Source organism: Penicillium malachiteum (genome assembly GCF_028827825.1).
Source record: "Penicillium malachiteum strain IBT 17515 chromosome Unknown utg000001l:1.0-8184562.0:1.0-8186909.0, whole genome shotgun sequence".
Lineage (NCBI taxonomy): Eukaryota > Fungi > Ascomycota > Eurotiomycetes > Eurotiales > Aspergillaceae > Penicillium > Penicillium malachiteum.
The window spans coordinates 1,751,024-1,767,025 of record NW_026643094.1 but is presented as its reverse complement, the minus strand read 5'-3'; the positions used below and the strand labels follow the sequence as shown (position 1 = coordinate 1,767,025).

The following is a 16,002-nucleotide window of genomic DNA, read 5'->3' as shown; positions in this document are numbered from 1 at the left end:
TCCAGGTTGTACGTAGGATCCATGGATTACACATTTGACTTTGATTCTGAGACGAGGCTTTGTACTATTCTTTTAGTGGTAACGAAGTCTTTCGAGAAATGATTAATTAATATTCGTACTCGGATGATAATACATCAGGCTGTAATCACCTCGATAATGCTATCTTTCGAACTCTCGGTGTAAGTATGCACCTTGTTAACCTTCAACCCAGCACTCTCGACTAGCTGATCCCACTGTTCCTGTGTCCGCTCCCTCGCAGCCAGAGCCACCATCATGAGCATATCTAATTGTGCTTGCTGCCAGTGAACACCAACATTGGGAAGAACCATATCATCAATCAGAATGTAAGAGTCCGGAGCCATGGCATCGATGATATTCTTCAAAATTTCTCGACACTTGTGATCAGGCCAATCGTGGAGGATATTTCGTAGATAATAGGATTTGGCACCTGCAAGATAATATTGGTTAACCCTTACACTCCAACTCCTAGTAGTAATGTAGAAAATCCAAATCGACTTACCCTTGATTGGCTGAGGACTAAAGAAGTCATACGCCATAGCTTCCACACCAGGATGTTGTATCGCGTCGGCTGTCGCTAGAGTAATATCTTGGACAATCACTCGGCCTTCAAGCTGGGGATATTTTTCCTTAAACGCAATAGCTTGTTGACCAATACCTCCACCAATATCGACAAACAATGCACGCTCGGGAGTCAAATCGGTAGCTTTCTCGAGAACAGGGAACACATCCAGAAATGTGGGCATACCATCCCGATTGGATTTCATGTGCAAGTTGAAGAAGTCCCTGTTTTCAGGGTGTCCCTGTAGCTACATGAATGCGGTTAGGTCGGTATTCATTAATTTTTGGAAGGGTGTTTTGACGTTATCTTGGATGTCGGGGTAATTGTTCTCTTTTATGAAGGCGGGGAATTCTTGGATGGATGGACCAGCATTGTTGAAGCTATGAAAATGTTAGTACCATTCGAAAAGTTTGAATGTGCTGGAGATATGGACAGACATATGACCAACAGCAGCCTGGAAACCGGGCTGAGCAAATGTTTTCGAGATGTTTGATGAAGTAAAGAGGTCCTTGTTGACTTCCTGGATTGCGTAGTATGAAGCCAGATAACGGAGTAGACGGCCTGATTGATCTGTTAGAAACGGCCGATAGTGACATATGGGGTAGTCATACCGATGAAAACGGGATTTGCACCGATTTTCTCACTGATCTGATCTACTGTGAGAGGTGTTTCATTTTCACTCAGCAACTCAAACAGTTTAAGATCGATGGCAGTGAGGTTGGCGGCAAGTTGCATGTTCTGCAAATCTGGTTAGTATCTATCGAGTCCATATCAAAAATGTTAAGATTGTACATAGAACGTGAATCGCTGGACCGAGTCATCTGGAGATTCAATTGAAGCACTCAGAGCACTTAATTCATCCAAGATGTTTTTGCGAGTCCTCTCATCGCCGGACTTGGCCAGTCTGCGGACTTCCTCTCTTAGGGCTTCCATCCTGTTTCAAGTTTTAGTAGAAAGTTTAGGAAGAGAATAGAATCGAATGAGCTCAATTGAAATTAATTATGATGGGATTAAAGCAGACTTAAATATCATAAACATTCGGTTAATCCCAATTCCGGGCTTGTTTTGAGATGCAAGCTACCATCCGCGGTGGATGTCTACCAACTTCAATGTTGTTAGCGTCAATCCTGGCCCCCAAGTACAGTCTCATGGCATAAATAATTGGATGATACGGATATTCAATCTGTAGACTTACGAATCCCAGTCGCGAAAATCCCCGCTTGGCCCCCGCCTCATCGCCGATCCTCTGTTACTACTATAGTACATCTGGGGTCCGAGATGAAAATGATGATTCATCCGATTGATCATTTTAAAAAGCCCATTGTGGTCTAATTCGCGAGCCTATAATCTTTTAGAGTGACCATAATGCCTCAGGCTCCGAAGATCTGGGGGACTCGGAGGAACTAAATAGCTTGAATCAACCTTGGAAGTGCTTGATAACCCTGGATGGATGGATAAGCTCCGCTCGTTCCTGCTTAAGATTGACGCGTATTGATCCATAATCTGATCCTGCATCACTCCCGAGGTCTTGAGGTCTTCAAATTCGAGTTGGAGCATGAGTTGGAGTGTAGTAAGCCGGTCTACAAGAATACTCTTCGTGTAGCATCTATATGGTAGGTACTACTAGCATAGCCTTGGAAGGCTTCATTGGCACCAAATACATACCAGCCACCAAAGGCTCCATGCTGCAATGGATATATGGATGCTGGTAGTTATCAGTTTCTTCGTGTAGTGAAGATGCGGTGTAAGAACCAGAGAGTTCCTTGGCTTTCATATAAATGGAGATAAAACGTTCATTATAATGGCTGACTTGATAGACCACCTGGGCACAAGTTATCTATAATAAATCACGTGTATCCTGTTGATTTATCCTGAGATATTCAAATGTTGAAGTAGAATACAATATATTAGTATAGCCGGTGAGCGTATGAAGCATCCCCCCAGATTCAGTGTACTGATAGAGACACACCAACTGGTCAAATTGGGGTAATTTCCCCCGCACAACAAGTTGAAAAGAGTTCCGCCACCAGGATATTTTTTGCGAATAAACCTTAGAATTAGTAATAGAGAATAACTTATTCAGTAATACTCGGTACGAAAAGTTCACATTTCAATTCTTAACAAGGCAAATTGTCCCGGTCCGCGGCCCGCGCAAACCAATCAAAGGTGACTGATTATTATAGGTTGGCGGTCTGAATTCCCCGCCCAGTCCGATTTTCGACCGATTTTCTCGTATAAGCCTGGGATTCCTCCTCTGACTCTTATCCGTCAAAAAACTACCTGTCCGGGTTGTGTGTTGTCAATTGTCTTAATCACCGCAATCATGGAGGCAATGCTCCAACAATCTCGGGCTATGTGCCCATTTCTCAAGCGTACCGCTCCTTCAACTCTGCGGACTCTTTCTACCGCTACTCGGCCCAGTGCCGGAGGTGGCACTATGTCTAATCTCCAGGTTTTGGCTCGCCGTTGCCCCGTTATGAGCAAGGCTCTGGCCGTCCAGAGTGCCCGTATGTGTGGAACCAAGCGCTTCACCTCCTCCGCTGCTGGAGTCCCCAAGCCATTCCGTGCGCCAACTGAGAAGCGATCGCTTCATACTACCGGTGGTCACCCTGCCAGTGTCGCTCCTGGATCGTATGAAAAGAACGAACAGGGTAATTGAGAATCGCAACAATGGTATCCTTGCTGTACAATCCGGGCTAATTGAAGCCATTAGTTCATCCTAACCTTGCCCGTCCTCTCCGTCCTTCTCCCGATGCCGAGGCCGCAGTCCACGCCCAACACCCAGGTGCCGAAGCCCCCACTACCCGATTCGACTACAACTCCTTCTACGATGGGGAATTGCAGAAGAAACACAAGGACAAGTCCTACCGCTACTTCAACAACATCAATCGCCTCGCCAAGGAATTCCCCCGGGCCCATACCGCCTCTGCCGAGGAGCGCGTGACCGTCTGGTGTTCCAATGATTATCTCGGCATGGGCCGCAACCGACATGTGCTTGAGTCTATGCACCGTACTCTCGATACCTACGGTGCTGGTGCGGGTGGTACTCGTAATATCTCTGGCCACAACAAGCATGCTGTGCATTTGGAGGACACGTTAGCCAAGTTGCATGGAAAGGAGGCCGCACTGGTCTTCAGCTCCTGCTATGTTGCCAATGATGCCACTCTTGCGACTCTCGGTAGCAAATTGCCTGACTGTGTGATTCTCTCCGATAGCCTGAACCATGCCTCTATGATCCAGGGTATCCGACACTCTCAGGCGAAGAAGATGGTCTTCAAGCATAATGACATGCAAGACTTGGAGACCAAGTTGGCCTCACTACCACTCCATGTGCCTAAGATTATCGCTTTTGAATCTGTTTACAGTATGTGTGGATCTATTGCTCCCATTGAGAAGATCTGTGACTTGGCCGAGAAGTACGGCGCTATTACTTTCCTGGATGAGGTGCATGCTGTTGGTATGTACGGTCCTCATGGAGCTGGTGTGGCTGAGCATCTGGATTACGATGTTTATGCTTCCCAGGATTCTGCTGCTCCTAAGAGCACCAAGGGAACAGTCATGGATCGCATTGATATCATTACCGGTACCTTGGGCAAGGCGTATGGCTGTGTTGGCGGCTACATCGCAGCCTCTGCAAACATGGTCGACACTATCCGTTCCTTGGCTCCTGGCTTCATCTTCACAACTTCCCTGCCTCCTGCCACTATGGCCGGTGCCGACACTGCCATCCAGTACCAGGCCCAGGAACCGCGAGATCGCGTTCTCCAGCAGCTCCACACTCGTGCTGTCAAGTCTGCGCTGAAGGACTTGGATATCCCTGTCATCCCTAACCCATCTCACATTGTTCCTCTTCTTGTTGGTGATGCCGAGGTTGCTAAGCAGGCTTCGGACAAACTGCTTGAGGAACACGGCATTTATGTTCAAGCCATCAACTACCCCACTGTTCCTCGTGGCGAGGAGCGCCTGCGCATCACGCCTACCCCTGGCCACACCAAGGAACTGCGTGACCACCTGGTCCAGGCTGTTCAAGCTGTCTGGAATGACCTGGGAATTAAGCGTACTAGTGACTGGCAAAGCCTGGGCGGCTTTGTTGGCGTTGGTGTCGAGGGTGCCGAGGAGGCTAACCAGCCTATCTGGGAGGACTCCCAGTTGGGTCTGAACCCGGTTGAGCCTCTCGAAGGTGCCATCGCTCGTGAGCTGGAGGCTGAAGCCAGTGCTTTCCAAGCTTCTCAGCCCGCGGCGATCCCCCATCTCAAGACCGGCGCTCCCAAGGGCACCCGCGCGTACTGTACCATCGCCGCTCCCGTCGTGGCTGCTTAATTCCTAGTCACCATATGCTAGAGCCCTGGGTACTGGGTTACCTGTCCATTCCTTTTTTCGACGAATCATGTGATGCGCACGCGCACTCTCTACATTTTTTTTTGATTTTCTTTTCTTCCTCCGACAACTATGTTAATACCATGTTGACTTTGTGTTCAACTTCTGTTTTGGTTTATCGTGTTCGGCATCTGTTGTCTGATTGCGATACAAAATTTGTATCATTTTTTGTACACCTACATTTCTCATCCTCGAGCATACTTCTTGTATGTACATTGTCATGTGTGAATCTAGCATGATAGTCATGAAGAAGACGGGTTTGTTCATCGAGTTGTTTTGGGGGAATATCTTTCTTTCCTTGTAGACTTTAAACCCAACAGAACCTTGCTCTAACTGTAAAAAACCAGACTTGACAAGATGTAACCAGACCGGCCGGATCAGAACCACAATCATGATACCAACACTCCTCACCTCGCAATCTCGGTCCATTCATCCCCGTGATAACCATCACGATGCAAATTTCAGGTGGACCCATCAACACTCGCACTGACATCGGGGTAGCATTCTGTACCTGGCTCTTATCCATTTCCCCAGCAGCTGACTCAACTAATCCCATCTTGACTCGGAGTTTGGAGTATTCGGTCGATCATTACTTGAAGGATTCGAGCGGGGAACTAGGAAACCGGGGTGAGGAGTAGGAGTACCTCAATCATAATCACACGCTGGGCTGGTTAGATGAATATGACCAGAGTCAATGGATACAAACTAAATCCTGCAGAGTGTAGTTGTGCCTGGGCTCGCCACATGCAGCCTTGTGACTTGCGCGCATGAGATTTGATTCATGCAGGGGCACATGGACTTATGCATATTCCACGGTTGTGGTTGTGTTTACTCCCGCGCTAACTTGGTGCATGATGACGATGGTGGAAATGATAGTTACATCTACGGAGTATACTTATGCGAGTCTTTCTAGATTTCCCCGTCTGTGCATCAAGTCGGCAGTCGTTGTTTAAGGCGGATGGTTCCGCAAAGCTTGAGTGGTCAAGGCGTATAGGGTCAGTGCGGTTCAGCCTGACTAGCATCAGCTGGTATTTATTAGTGGGTGATGATTATGGAGATCACATTTGGATTGATGAAGAATTTGAACTTAGTATTGTCTTTGATAGAATTTCTCGACTTGAACTTGATAACTCGGACTTTTCAATGCAAGAATGTTCCGAGTCAAATTGAATAACATTCAATGATAGGTGATACAAGATCAGATTCAGGGGAGATTAAAGCCAATCTCATTCAAATGTTTGATATTAACGATTGAAGTAGTTTATTTCCCCGAAACTGTAACATTTGAGTATCACTAGCAATGTAACCATTCCCCTGTTGATCTGCAGGGGTAAAAAGGTACATAAAATAAAATAATAAAAAATAACTCGTATATAGTCATCCCTGGATTCCTTCCTACGTTTCTACTCCAGATCAACGCCAATTATACATATTTCTTCTGATCTCCTCGTGAACTGTATAGAAAATTACAAGTCTAGAGGATAAACAATCCAGTGTTTGATCATCATGGCCCCTGGTATTCATCTTCCCGCCCTACTGGCTCTAGCAGCAGTGACAGGCCACGCCACTGCTGCTCCACACGCACGCGCCGGCGCAACATGCAACACGGTCCAGTATAATTTCCCTGCTGGGACTAACAAGAATGATCCCCGCGCAGAAGCTGTGAAACAGGCTTATGTGCGTGAGTGGAATCAGTATTCAAAATATGCCTTCCCCAAAGATGATCTTTTGCCGATCACGCATAATGGCACAAATGATTTGTTTGGTTGGGGCGCGACTGTTGTGGATGGCATTGATACTGCTATTGTGATGGGTCTTACCGATATCGTGGAGCAGCAGTTGAAGCATATTGCTTCAGTTGATTTTACGTATGTTTGCTCGCATTCACCTTGATAATATACGGCCAGACTGATGGGATTCTAGGAAATCGGCTTATATTGTGGACTTTTTCGATGTGAATATTCGATATCTCGGCGGGTAAGATTGTCTTGTCATTTCTTGAATTCTGATACATGAAAAATTCAAGTTCCTCTGATATCAGTCTAGACTTCTGAGTGCCTACGATCTTATCAAGAGTGGTGATTTTGCTGGTTCCTACGATGATGATCTCGTCGAGGCCCTGCTGTCGCAAGCCAAGTCTCTGGCCACAGCTATTAGTCCCGTCTTTGACACCGTTACTGGTCTGCCTGCTGCGGATCTCAACTTCTCGAGTCAACAAATTGAGCAGAGCACTACTACCGTGAATGGTGTCACTTACAATAGCACCAACACCGCTCAGGCTGGAACCTTGATTCTGGAGTACTATCGACTCTCAGATCTCACTGGCGATGAATCTTTCCGTCAGAATGCTCAGAAGGCTGAGAAGTATCTCATTAACCCGAATCCCGCCCCGGCATTCCCTGGTCTCGTTGGTACCGAGCTGAACACCGATACTGGTGACTTTATCACCTTTGATGGTGGCTGGGAAGCTGGAGTTGACAGCTTCATTGAGGTGAGTCCTGGCATTACTCATAAAATGATCCATCTACTAATTCTTTTTGTCTAGTACCTGATCAAGACTTATGTCTATGATCGCGATGACTCGTTCGCTTCCGATATGAAGGACTTCTGGATCACCACTGCCGAGTCCAGTATCCAAAATATCGCTCTTAGCCCCTACCAGAACCCACAGCTCACCTTCTTGTCTCAGTTAGATACAGATGGTAACATCATGTGGACTATGGATGACTACGTTAGTAAAACCAACTCTTCAACTATCTCACCTACTAACATAATCTTAGGCCTGCTTCGCCGGTGGTAACCTTTTGCTCGGTGGAAAATACCTCGACCGCCCTGATATCACTGATTTCGGTGTGAAGGTAGCTGATAGCTGCCACTGGCTATACAACCACACTCTGACCGGCCTAGGCCCATCCAGTATGAACCCAGTTTCTTATTTCATGCTACCACTATCTAGAATATTCCAGTTTAATTTGAGATCTTGATTACTGACTATAATCTAGGCATCGGTTGGTTCAACGGTAGTAACCAACCATACGACTCATCCTACAACACATCCACATACCGCGCCGAGGCCGCTAAGAACGGAGGCTATTTCATCGAAGACGCTGCTTATGCCTCATACCCTGAGCCTCTGGAAAGTATCTTCTACGCGTACCGTGTCACGGGTGATGAACGCTGGCAGGAGTATAACTGGCAGATCTTCAATGCGCTGAATACCACTCGCTCGAAGGCGGTGCCCTATGCCGAGATCACAGATGTTAATGCGCCATATGGTGGGGAGTTGTCGAATTATGTTGCCAGGTCAGTTTGTTTTACTCCGAGCCTACAGTTATGTGGATTCTTTTTTGGGGAGTATTCTCTGACTTTGATGATTTACAGCTTCTACTTCGCTGAAGTATTGAAGTACCTCTACCTTACTTTCGCCGAGCCGGATGTTGTGAGTTTGGATAAGTATGTGTTTAATACGGAGTGTCATCCGATGACTATTAAGACTATTTGTTGAGTAGTTTCATGGAGCTTTTCAACGCTGAGATCAAGGAAGCGATGGGTAGATGGAACTCGGGGGATAACCCGAATTGTTAAATATTGCAGACTCAACATAGCATCTAGATCTCGTGCATGATATGGAAGCTGTTTAAACTACTGAGATATAATATCCATTTCAATCAAACATTTTGTTCAAATTCTTCAAATGTTCCCAGCTCTCACTATTACTCATACTACTCTCTCAGGAAGGCATTCAAGTTGTATCTGGCTGGCTGGCATCACGTAGATTCATCGAAGCTTCGTGTCAATGTCAAGCTTTGCCATACCAGTAGCTGCCTCTTCTTTGTCTTTTCTTGTTACCTGCACGAGTAAGAATAGCCTGGAGTCCTTGATGAGACTGCAGCTCTGACAATTCAAAAACATTGAGCCATGTACCTGGGTCAGAAATTTCTGGGTCCGCTCCTTCTTGAAGTATTATTTCTACAACTTCGAAATTGAAGCGGACACTGGCAATACACAAAGGAGTAGCTCCTACCCGACCTCCAGGAGCATCTATATCCAGATCTAGATCATTCTCGATAATGGCTTTGACAACTGGGACCATCCCAAACGAAGCAGCATAATACAAAGGATGCGTTCTCTGGATGGCTGCGGGATCTATTTGACTTGCCGCATCGCTACTCCTGAGAAGAGCCTGAACTCAGACACCATAGTTATCTCCTCCAGGGAGAGATCTCGTGGAAAATAATTTTTGAACCATATAATAGGGATCGTTGCCAAAGTTGCAAGACACTCCATGGTAAGGCCAAAGGTTTGCGGCGTATAGCATGAAAGGGTGGTCCTTGAAAAGCCTGGACGGGTTTCCAAGATATGTTAAACATCCACCTTTGAAATTGTCGAGGCATAGATATGTGAGGCAAATGTGCATGGCTTTCAGGTCTCCTGTTCTCGAATCCAAGCTGAAATACTGCACTCGAGAGGACTTAATCCAATCGGAGGTCAGAAATTCTTTCACCGAGGGATGTTCAAGACTCACAAAGCCATTACGGTCTTGAAAAATCAAGCCTCGGCATATGCGAAGGAGTATCTATGGGGAAACAATCATTGCATCTTCGTCAAGAGCCATGTTTGTCTCATCTATAACCACAATTTCATTAAGAGCACTCAATCTCAGAGGTTCCTTGACGAAGCTTAACCAGAATAGTGCGTTGCGGGCAATTTCCCAGTCTTCACGAGCAATTTCTTCCAGTTTGCTCACATATGTCTCTCTTAAAGTCCCTGGGAGGCTCTCCAGAGCTTGCCGCATGGCGTTTTTAGATCGCTTAGCACTAAGATCATCCAACGAGAGTTGAACCCATCTGAATCTGTATACAGCTATCAGGAAAGGCTAACATGTTTTGGAATATGGTTATACTGACGAGCCGTCGGCCTTCTGAAAGATTGTTGATTCGATCTCTGACTGAAACAATGGTGGCAAGTTCTTCAAAATCTCGTCACTTCTGAGGCGATATCGTATGAAGCTGTATATGTCCTCTTGTATCTCTGAACGAATATTCAGGATAGATACGCTGGAGTCTGAGGCAAAGCTTATTGCTTCTGCTGTGGTTATAATAACCTGAATATTGCTGGAGGATTTCGAAATTCTGAGAAGGGATTTTTCAAGAAGAGCCATGTCATGACTTTCGTTAATCGCATCGAGCATGATGATAACCTTTCTTCCACCCGAAGTACCTTTGACGATACCAGACTCAAATATAGCTGTTTGGATAGGGGGTCGATGCGCCTGACTCTCAGGAAGCTGAGCATAGTGTTGGCGGATATCCTCTAATACTGATGGTACTCGACCCGAAAGTTGTGCGACAAGTGAACCTAAAATGTGCCGTATATATTGAGAAGCGAGGTTACCAATTGTGCAATAAAAATAAGCAACACATAGTGTTGAGTCTTGAGACGCCAGGGATGAAAGACTGTTTATTGCCTGAGCACTAGGTTCGGTTAGACAAGAACTTGACTCATCTTTTGAAGCTCTTACAGGAGTGTTGTTTTCCCAGACCCAGCTTTGAAATAACATTAGTGGGGGTGTTCAAGTTCCAAAAGGAAAAGATGCACATACATTTCCCTGATATGAAAAGAACTTGTTTTCCGTCTGTATTCCACAGGAACTTTTTCAAGATTCCATCAACGAACCACCCGCTCGTCCCCGGTCGGTGCTGATCTAAAGCCCGAAGATGAGAGCTTGCTGCATTCACAGGAGCTATCCACTTAAAAAGCTCACCATCTGCTGTTTGGTGTCGTTCCTGTTCCCGGAATTATAGGCTTCTTTTCAAGGCACTTGTCAGATCACCGATATCTTCTTGAAAACTCTTGTATGCCAAACTTTGGTCGGAGACAAGAACCAATACTAGCCACGACTTAATCCTCTCCAAGTGGGCGAGTTGATCTTTCACTCTCTCTTGAGTGAAGGGCCACTGCAATTTTTGAGTCACGCGTTTCAATCCAGCCTTTGTAATGTTGAGCTCAGTGATAATGGACTGAAGGAATTCGTTTGTTGCGTGTAGAACTTTGGTCATAATTCCATAGTCGAATTCACTTTCCTTTTTCGTCCCCACATCTTCGTCTGTGGCCAAATGACCAGGCATGTGTGCTGCCACATGCTCCAAAATACCTTTGAGGGCGAATAGCTCTTCACTCAGCCTTCTTATTTCGACGCTTGCAACTTGAACAGTTTTTGCGTATTTGATCAAGCTGGCTAGGATGTGGCCAACATCAAGAACCAGGCTGGTGACAGAGATTGGATCTGCCATTCTCTGGAATTGACTTATGAGTAAAAGTCCAACAAGCGTCACGGTGTTAATACTAGTACTTGACTGCTAGAATGAGATTCAATGTTGATCTTATGTCAAAAAATCTTCTATAATTAGGTAGAATGTGCCCCTCGTCAGGCGCCCGAGGGGAGGGGTAGTGCGTTAGTATTTATTCATGCATGGATTGATCGACATTGCGCGACACTTGTTCAGGTAGAAATCTCAAATACTAAAAATTTTGAACATCCTGTTGATACATAGTCAAGTCCTATGCAGCTGCGCCAGTTGGCATCTTGGCCAGCTCTTAAGAACGTAGGGGAACGTAGGCTGCGAGCCTACTACTCAATGTTAGCAGGCATTTTCTGGACCACATGAGACACCAACATCATGATATGAAGCTAAGTAATATTTCTTCACACAAGATTACACTGAATTGGAAGTTTACGAGGTTGTCAATTTGATTCATCATTCAACCATTGATGTTGTATGTAGTATCGGACTGGTGAGTGACTGTAGACACCATAAAATCAAGGCATAAACTTTCCCAATCAGGCAGTTCCTGGGCATGTGGATCCTTTGAACCTTGGAAGTATCAAGATTCAAGACTCACATCAGACAAGGCTGTGTCCCTTTCTCGCCTTATATGTCTGCCTTATTGCTACGCGTGCCTCGAAAATAAACAGAAATACGCAGGTGAATCACAATCAGCAGGCCTTTGATCGCCGTGATTATCTGGGGCTGAGGCCCGACCGGACCCGAAGATCAGGGGAAGAAAGGCTGGAATCCGGTTTTCAGCGCCTTGCTTGACTCGGACTTTGGCACACATGGCTTCCATGCGGTCAGTGGCTAAGTTTTCCGAACGCCTCAGCCGAAGGATACCACTTCAATTGATGCAAGTTAACCTTGAAGGTCTAGTTCTGTATAGAACCTGGATTATGATGTTTTGCTAGTAGCGAAGAGGAAGGATTTATCCGACAGCTATCAATATTTTGCCGCTTCTTGGAACTTGGATGTCAGTGTCGGAATTGGCCGATAAGCACGCATGCGGGAAGTCTCACCATAGTACGGTGTAGACTAATGGTTCATACGAGTCTGGATCGACCGTCGGAGTCAGAGCTATGTGAACCATGGAGTGCAGTGGTCATGCCAGTGTCTTGTGAGCATTCAACGTCGGAGATTGCAATATTTCGCCCGGTCTTTGTCTCCGCTTCTCCACACTTTCGCCCTCGGTAACCCCAGAAATTTCATTCTACGCCTCAGATGCATGAATGCACAGAGCAGTCGATCGTGGGAGAGTGATGCTTGCTTCTTCTTTGTTTTCAAATTATGCACGCGACCATTGTGTGACCAGTCCCTCGACGGAATAGGTTACTGAGTCAGACTTTGAAAACTCAGCTGGAGATACTACATAAACGCCAAGTTTCAATTCTCTTTCATTGGATCAAAGAGACCTAGAAGTTCCCTGGGCGTTGAATTTAGATATCACATATTTATGTATGATTTCACCTTTTCGTCGATCAATACATCTTTTTACTTCTATCTTCAAAGTTTATCATACTGTTCATATGCTGTGTAACTTTCCATTGAGTCTCTCCAGGTACACAAATCTTGTCCCCAGATTCCAATTAAAAAAAAACTGGATAATACCCTCGTGGCCTCCACGTACTCTATACATGTGGAACATATGTACAGCAACCAGAAGAATGGTCTGATTCGACAAAAATCGGCGCCGGAATTGTATGTAAACTTGTTCATTGGTGTTTGGTGTTTGATAACTTCCTACCTGAACTATGACAGCATCTGGTGTTAAGTCCTCATGTAGCTCTTCCTGAAACCCCACTCAACACTCATGAAAGACAACCCATTGGCAACTTACCCTGCATACGCAGCTGCTTCGACGTTAAGCAGTGGAGACAACTTGAAATCCTCCATGAATTGACGTAGATTCGGGCGGAAATGACGTAGAAGGTAGAGGTGATCGGGTTGCCGACCTCCCCGGTTGCCCCACGGCCCGTGCTAAGTAGACGTGCTAAGTAGACGCTACGGCCGTAACAGGTTTTGCCGGCCTAACAAAAATCAATATCAGCATAAATTCAACCATTCACGATACAATGTCGTTAAAATTAAGTGGGTATCATGTCCAAAGTTGATTACGAAGTTTCTCCGTTATGTCCGTTTGCTTGGGGCAAAACTCATGGCCATGGTTCGGGTTATCCTGATTGAGAATATGGAACACAACAATTAACCCTGGAAACATCAACCGGTTTTGATATGTCGTTTGAGTCGATCTGTCATACATATAAATGCGGCGATGTCTCTGTTTTTTGTATGATTAATTCTCCAGGGACATGTGGTAGTCCACTTTATACCCCATACCCACATTATTTCTCCTTCCTCCACTTTTTCTCCTATTCTATACTCCTTGCAGCAAATTCCTAGAGGGGGCTTGAATCAGTAGCCCCAAGTCGCACCTTCCCACATGGCTACCCCCACTGACTCATCGCTTTTTGAAAAGCGAGAAGAAGGGAGGAAAACTGACGACCCTGTCAATGGGAATATCGAAAAGAAGGTTGAAGGTGGTAACGATGCTCACGCCGAAAATGCCTCTCAATCTGATGCGACCAGTCGAGAGGATGTTCCTCGGGTCCATAAATCTGGAAAACGCGAACTCACAGAAGATGATTGTTACGAAGCATTGGGTTTCTGTTTTCCAACTTGGAAGAAATGGACAATCCTTACAGTAATTTTCGTGGTGCAGATGTCCATGAACTTCAACTCCGGTGTATACTCTGATGCCGTAACTGGGATTACTGAGGAGTTCCACATTAGTGAGCAGGCCGCTCGTGTTGGTCAAGCTGTTTTCCTGATCGCCTATGCATTTGGCTGTGAGCTCTGGGCCCCCTGGTCTGAGGAGTTTGGCCGCTGGCCTATCATGCAGCTCTCATTGTTCTTTGTCAATATCTGGCAAATTCCCTGTGCTCTTGCACCTAACTATGGCACAATTGTTGTCTGCCGTATCCTCGGTGGTCTTAGCTCAGCTGGTGGCTCCGTCACCCTGGGCATGACTGCTGATATGTGGGAACCCGATGACCAGGGTTTCGCTGTCGCCTATGTTGTGCTTTCGTCCGTAGGTGGCTCAACTATTGGTCCCTTCTTCGGTGGTATCATCGCACAATACCTCTCTTGGCACTGGGTTTTCTGGGTTCAGTTGATCTTCGGTGGCGCCACTCAGATCCTACACTTTTTCCTTGTCCCGGAGACCCGAGCATCTATCCTGGTCGACAAGGAAGCAAAGCGCCGTCGTAAAGCTGGCGAGGAAGATGTGTACGGTCCTAACGAGATGAAGACTCCCCGTCTGGAGGTGAAGGATGTCTTAAGAATCTGGATCCGTCCTTTTGAGATGTTCCTCCGTGAACCTATAGTCCTCTTCCTTTCCCTTCTCTCTGGTTTCTCCGATGCACTAATCTTCGTCTTCACGGAATCCTTTACCCTCGTCTTCGACCAATGGAACATGAGTACTCTCGCCATCGGAATGACCTTCGGCTCAATCCTACTCGGTTATATCCTCGCATATCTCATCTTCTTACCTGACGTCTACCGCCAAATCCATACCCGGAGAAAGCATGGTGCCGCATCCCGCTACGCAGAACGTCGTCTCCTTCTACTCCTTTTCATCGCTCCACTCGAACCTATCGGTCTTCTCGGTTTCGCTTGGACCTCAATGGGTCCTCCAATTCCCTGGATCGCACCCTTGATCTTCGCCTGCTTGATCGCTATGGCAAACTACGCCATCTACATGGCTACAATCGACTACATGGTTGCCGCTTATGGACCATACTCTGCCTCCGCAACCGGTGGTAACGGTTTCTCGCGTGATTTCCTGGCCGGTGTGGCTACAATGTACGCGACGCCCATGTACGAGAATATGGGTGAGAAGTACCATCTTCAGTGGGCGAGTACATTGCTTGGATGTGTTGGTTTCTTGGTTCTCATTCCTATTTATGTCTTTTATTGGAAGGGACCGGAGATCCGTAAAAGGAGCAAGTTCGCTCAGGAGTTGGCTGCTGATCGGGAGATCCATGCTGAGCGGAGAGCTAGTAGGGCTACCCCTGCTGCTACGCCGGCGGCTCATGGAGCCCACACAGGGGCTCAAGAGTACTTCTCTTGATGGTAGTGCCCGATTTGTTCATTAAATATCAGTACATGTGCATTTAGACTTTGCATATATGCATTACGAGAAATGATCTGCCTAGGTATTTGTCTCATATATATGCCTTCATGAATTGCTTCAACGTGCGTAGATTCTCAATACTAGTCCAACATCATGATGTGTAGTACTTTCAGCTGTTGATGCTTTCTGCTACTACTAGTATCATTTTGAAGTTCAGCCCGTGGTCATTTGAAATTTTTGTTATCTTTTCTGACTTGGATATGGATGTTCAAATCATGGATGCATGTGTTCAAGTTGCATCATGTCACATGAACTTGAAGCTGTTTCGCATCAAGGTCTGACCCGCGGGTCTGTGATGATATATAGCACCATCGCGATATCGGATCTAATACTACTAGTAGCACAACTAGTAGGTAGTAGCCCTGGAGCTTCTGGGCGAAAATTTCACTGATAATATTCAAATGTTGAAGTTCGAGTCACGGTTCGAACCTCAAGGGTTCAAGTTGGGAGCTGAAATGGGCTAGGGCTGCCCATGGGCAGCCCTGGAGGTGCCATAAGCAGCCTGAGATTCCAACCAACGT

At 46.2% G+C, this 16,002-nt stretch overlaps 5 protein-coding genes across 5 annotated transcripts; 3 read left to right on the top strand and 2 right to left on the bottom strand.

The window, feature by feature from the left end:
* Window positions 1-134: 134 nt before the first annotated feature.
* Window positions 135-1,513, bottom strand: N7483_000660 (O-methyltransferase B; the record flags this gene model as incomplete). The annotated part of the gene is made up of 6 exons (XM_057084098.1): window positions 135-448; window positions 521-827; window positions 882-960; window positions 1,018-1,141; window positions 1,192-1,318; window positions 1,373-1,513. 6 exons carry the CDS (start codon window positions 1,511-1,513, stop codon window positions 135-137), a joined length of 1,092 nt encoding a protein of 363 aa, XP_056950247.1.
* A 1,390-nt stretch (window positions 1,514-2,903) lies between these two features.
* On the top strand, window positions 2,904-4,900 carry hemA (5-aminolevulinic acid synthase HemA; the record flags this gene model as incomplete). The annotated part of the gene is made up of 2 exons (XM_057084097.1): window positions 2,904-3,231; window positions 3,294-4,900. 2 exons carry the CDS (start codon window positions 2,904-2,906, stop codon window positions 4,898-4,900), a joined length of 1,935 nt encoding a protein of 644 aa, XP_056950246.1.
* A 1,563-nt stretch (window positions 4,901-6,463) lies between these two features.
* N7483_000658 (glycoside hydrolase family 47 protein) lies at window positions 6,464-8,542 on the top strand (the record flags this gene model as incomplete). Its single annotated transcript, XM_057084096.1, has 8 exons — window positions 6,464-6,825; window positions 6,881-6,934; window positions 7,004-7,448; window positions 7,503-7,688; window positions 7,738-7,873; window positions 7,960-8,260; window positions 8,339-8,410; window positions 8,467-8,542. The coding sequence occupies 8 exons, from the start codon at window positions 6,464-6,466 to the stop codon at window positions 8,540-8,542; spliced, it is 1,632 nt and encodes a 543-aa protein (XP_056950245.1).
* A 214-nt stretch (window positions 8,543-8,756) lies between these two features.
* On the bottom strand, window positions 8,757-11,250 carry N7483_000657 (uncharacterized protein; the record flags this gene model as incomplete). The annotated part of the gene is given in 7 exon segments (XM_057084095.1): window positions 8,757-9,140; window positions 9,153-9,533; window positions 9,546-9,810; window positions 9,865-10,431; window positions 10,479-10,503; window positions 10,560-10,727; window positions 10,779-11,250. The coding sequence occupies 7 exon segments, from the start codon at window positions 11,248-11,250 to the stop codon at window positions 8,757-8,759; spliced, it is 2,262 nt and encodes a 753-aa protein (XP_056950244.1).
* A 2,479-nt stretch (window positions 11,251-13,729) lies between these two features.
* On the top strand, window positions 13,730-15,418 carry N7483_000656 (Major facilitator superfamily domain general substrate transporter; the record flags this gene model as incomplete). Its single annotated transcript, XM_057084094.1, has 1 exon — window positions 13,730-15,418. The coding sequence occupies one exon, from the start codon at window positions 13,730-13,732 to the stop codon at window positions 15,416-15,418; it is 1,689 nt and encodes a 562-aa protein (XP_056950243.1).
* Between the last annotated feature and the right edge of the window lie 584 nt (window positions 15,419-16,002).